The sequence below is a fragment of the Bison bison genome, unplaced genomic scaffold, assembly GCF_000754665.1.
Source record: "Bison bison bison isolate TAMUID 2011002044 unplaced genomic scaffold, Bison_UMD1.0 scf7180017864461, whole genome shotgun sequence".
Classification (NCBI taxonomy): Eukaryota; Metazoa; Chordata; class Mammalia; order Artiodactyla; family Bovidae; genus Bison; species Bison bison.
In genome coordinates, this window is record NW_011495023.1 from 372,753 (window position 1) to 375,418 (window position 2,666).

The following is a 2,666-nucleotide window of genomic DNA, read 5'->3' on the forward strand; positions in this document are numbered from 1 at the left end:
GGGCTGCCCCCGCCCACGTCCGAGGACCGGCGCACGGGAGGAGGGGGCGGGGGCAGGCTGGACTTGGGAAGGGGCTGGGCCCTGGGCGCTCCGGGGTCGTGGCTGCCGAGGCCGGGGCCGGGCTTCTTGTCCTTCAACAAAGCGACAACAGCGTTATGCTTGTGACCACAGGGCCGTGCGGATGTGACATTTACCTGGACAGCTGAGTCTGCGGATTTAGGAAGCATCTGTCCCGCCCCCCAACCCCCGCCAGGGGTGGCCCCCAATCTCTCAGTCTTGAGACTCCAGGTCGTTCCTGAGCTCTGTGAGCGCGTCCCTCTGTGCTCTGGGCCACAGAACGACTCCAAATGCCCTTCAACAGGATCATCAATAATAAAACGTTATCACCTGGTGCTGATCTACCTTGTATTCCCTACATGGAAGACTTTGCCCTATTCCACAGGTATTTATTATAATACTAATAACGTATCTTCTAGGAACTGCTCGATACAAGGTTGCCAGTGTCTTAGAGCTCTAGTGGTACAGAGTTTAGTTTGGGGTTACCTCAGTCTTTACCCTTGTTTTTTCAGTTGCTAAGTCGTGTCCAGCTCTTTTGGGACCCCCTGGACTGTAGCCTTCCAGGCTCCTCTGTCATTGGGATTTCCCAGGCAAGGATACTGGAGTGGGTTGCCATGCCCTTCTCCAGGGGATCTTCCCCACCCAAGGATGGATCCAACTCAAGCCTCCTGCTTGGCAGTTGATTCTTTACCACTGTGCCTAGAGAAGCCCTGCTAGGGTTGTAGGCATACACAGATACATTTTTCTTGGTCTGAGTTGAGCTGGTTGTGAAATGCAGTCGTCAGGAGCGGGTGTCTGAAATTACTTTGCTCCTCTACCACACATACACAAGGGCTTCCTTCCCAGGTGGCCCTTTTAAAGACTTAATTTTTTTTCAAAAATTATAAGCAGCTCAATAACTATATGACTTGTTTCCACCACTGGCTGATGGGACAAAGTAAAAGGGGAGAGTGAGGTGGGAAACTTCTGAAGGTACATTTATAGTTGGTTTGAGTCACATATAAGATACATATTCAGTGGAACTTGTATAGTCAATTGAGATGTTAACAACTGGACTAGTAACTAAATTATAACTTGTAGCTAAAATTTTAGATTTAAATAACTCATTATATCTCCTCTACTGAAAAAAAAAAAAACAGTTATGGAGAATGTTATACAAATTTGGCTATTATTTTCAAATGTGTTCTATTCTCCATTAGCCTGAAGATGTACGTAGAACATTAACAGAAAAATACAAAATGCATATTTTACAGTGGAGCCTTATCAGTGGTTTGGGGCCCAGTTAGCATTTAATAAAGGGCTTCTGACTATCACACTGCTCTAAGTTATTCAGAAAACAATAATTTAAAATCCCAAGGGTTTAAAATGTAGGTGCCACTTTCAGAGAGGGCTAAAACCACTTGAATTAAACAAACAAAAATCACTTCAGTCAAAATAAGTGTAGCTAAACTAAAAATAGTTACCAATCCTCAGTATTAAAAAAGATTCTTACATTTTCCTGAAGCTGTGTTGGTTTTAATTTTCCTTTCTAGCCTATGTAATTTTAAGATAATATATATATATGGAGCAATTGTCTAAATCAAATTATAGTGACTTGAATTGTTGGAACTGTATTTTTTCTTTTTTAAAGAAGCAGTTACTTGAACACAGTGTAGAATATGGGCCTACAAGAGACAGTCTGATAGAAGTGGGTCAGGTACCCCCAGTCTTACCTTGGTTGTTTCAAGCTGTCTCCAGTCTTCTCCGAGAGCAGTATTCATAGACTGTGTTGCCTGGGGGAGCTGACCATTGGCTTGGGTGGTGCCTGTTTTAACTCCTAAGAGGCAGAGAAGAGTAGATAATGGGGGAGGGAAAGTTAGGAGTATGGAATCAATAGATACAAACTATTGTACATAAAACAGGTGAGCAACAAGGAGTTACTGTATAACATAGAGAACTATATTCAGTGTCTCGCATTATAATAACCTATAATGGAAAATAATCTGAACAGAAAACTGAATCCCTTTGCTGTACACCTGAAACTAATACAATATTGTAAATCAACTATACTTCACTAAAAATAAGAATAGTCGGTGAGGTATTTTCAACATTCTTGAGAGTTAATCTGAAACGATAAAGCAGTTTGTCTCCAAAGTGAAAGGATTCACAGGTACACAGGGTTTACAAAAAAATCTGAGCTTCTATCACAATACTTCATAAGGTTCAGCAAAACATGCAGGGAAGTGAATGCTTTCTACAAGCCACAGAATCTGGATTAACTGGGGTCCCAAACAATAGTATGTTCTGCTTTTAAAATCCTTTTGGTAACTGAGGAATAAATTTCAAAAACCTCCCTTCTAAAAGAATTCTTCCTGTGGGTGATTTTTCTGAAATGGATGTATCTTGGTTTGCACCATGCTGTGTACAGAAACAACTTTTGAACGTTATCCTCAACAAAAAAATACTTTGGGCACAAAAACAGTAGACAGAGGGGACTGAGCAAAATGTACAAACCTTGAATATGGCCTACCATTAGGTTTATTTTCCCCAGAAGGTTCTGGTATGTGCTGCTTTTCCTGTCTTTTTTATTTGCACTTTCGCACAAGTGTGCCTAGCTGAGGTTTCACAGT

The 2,666-nt window shown here is 41.8% G+C and overlaps 1 protein-coding gene across 1 annotated transcript in view; it reads right to left on the reverse strand.

Moving 5' to 3' along the window:
* APBB1IP (amyloid beta (A4) precursor protein-binding, family B, member 1 interacting protein) overlaps positions 1-2,666 on the reverse strand; it is a 38,634-nt gene that overhangs the window by 738 nt on the left and 35,230 nt on the right. The window contains exons 12-13 of the mRNA XM_010860051.1: positions 1,770-1,873; positions 8-131 (exon numbers count right to left, since the gene is read on the reverse strand). Of these exons, the coding sequence (XP_010858353.1) occupies positions 8-131; positions 1,770-1,873 (228 nt within the window). The remainder of the gene's footprint in view (positions 1-7; positions 132-1,769; positions 1,874-2,666) is intronic.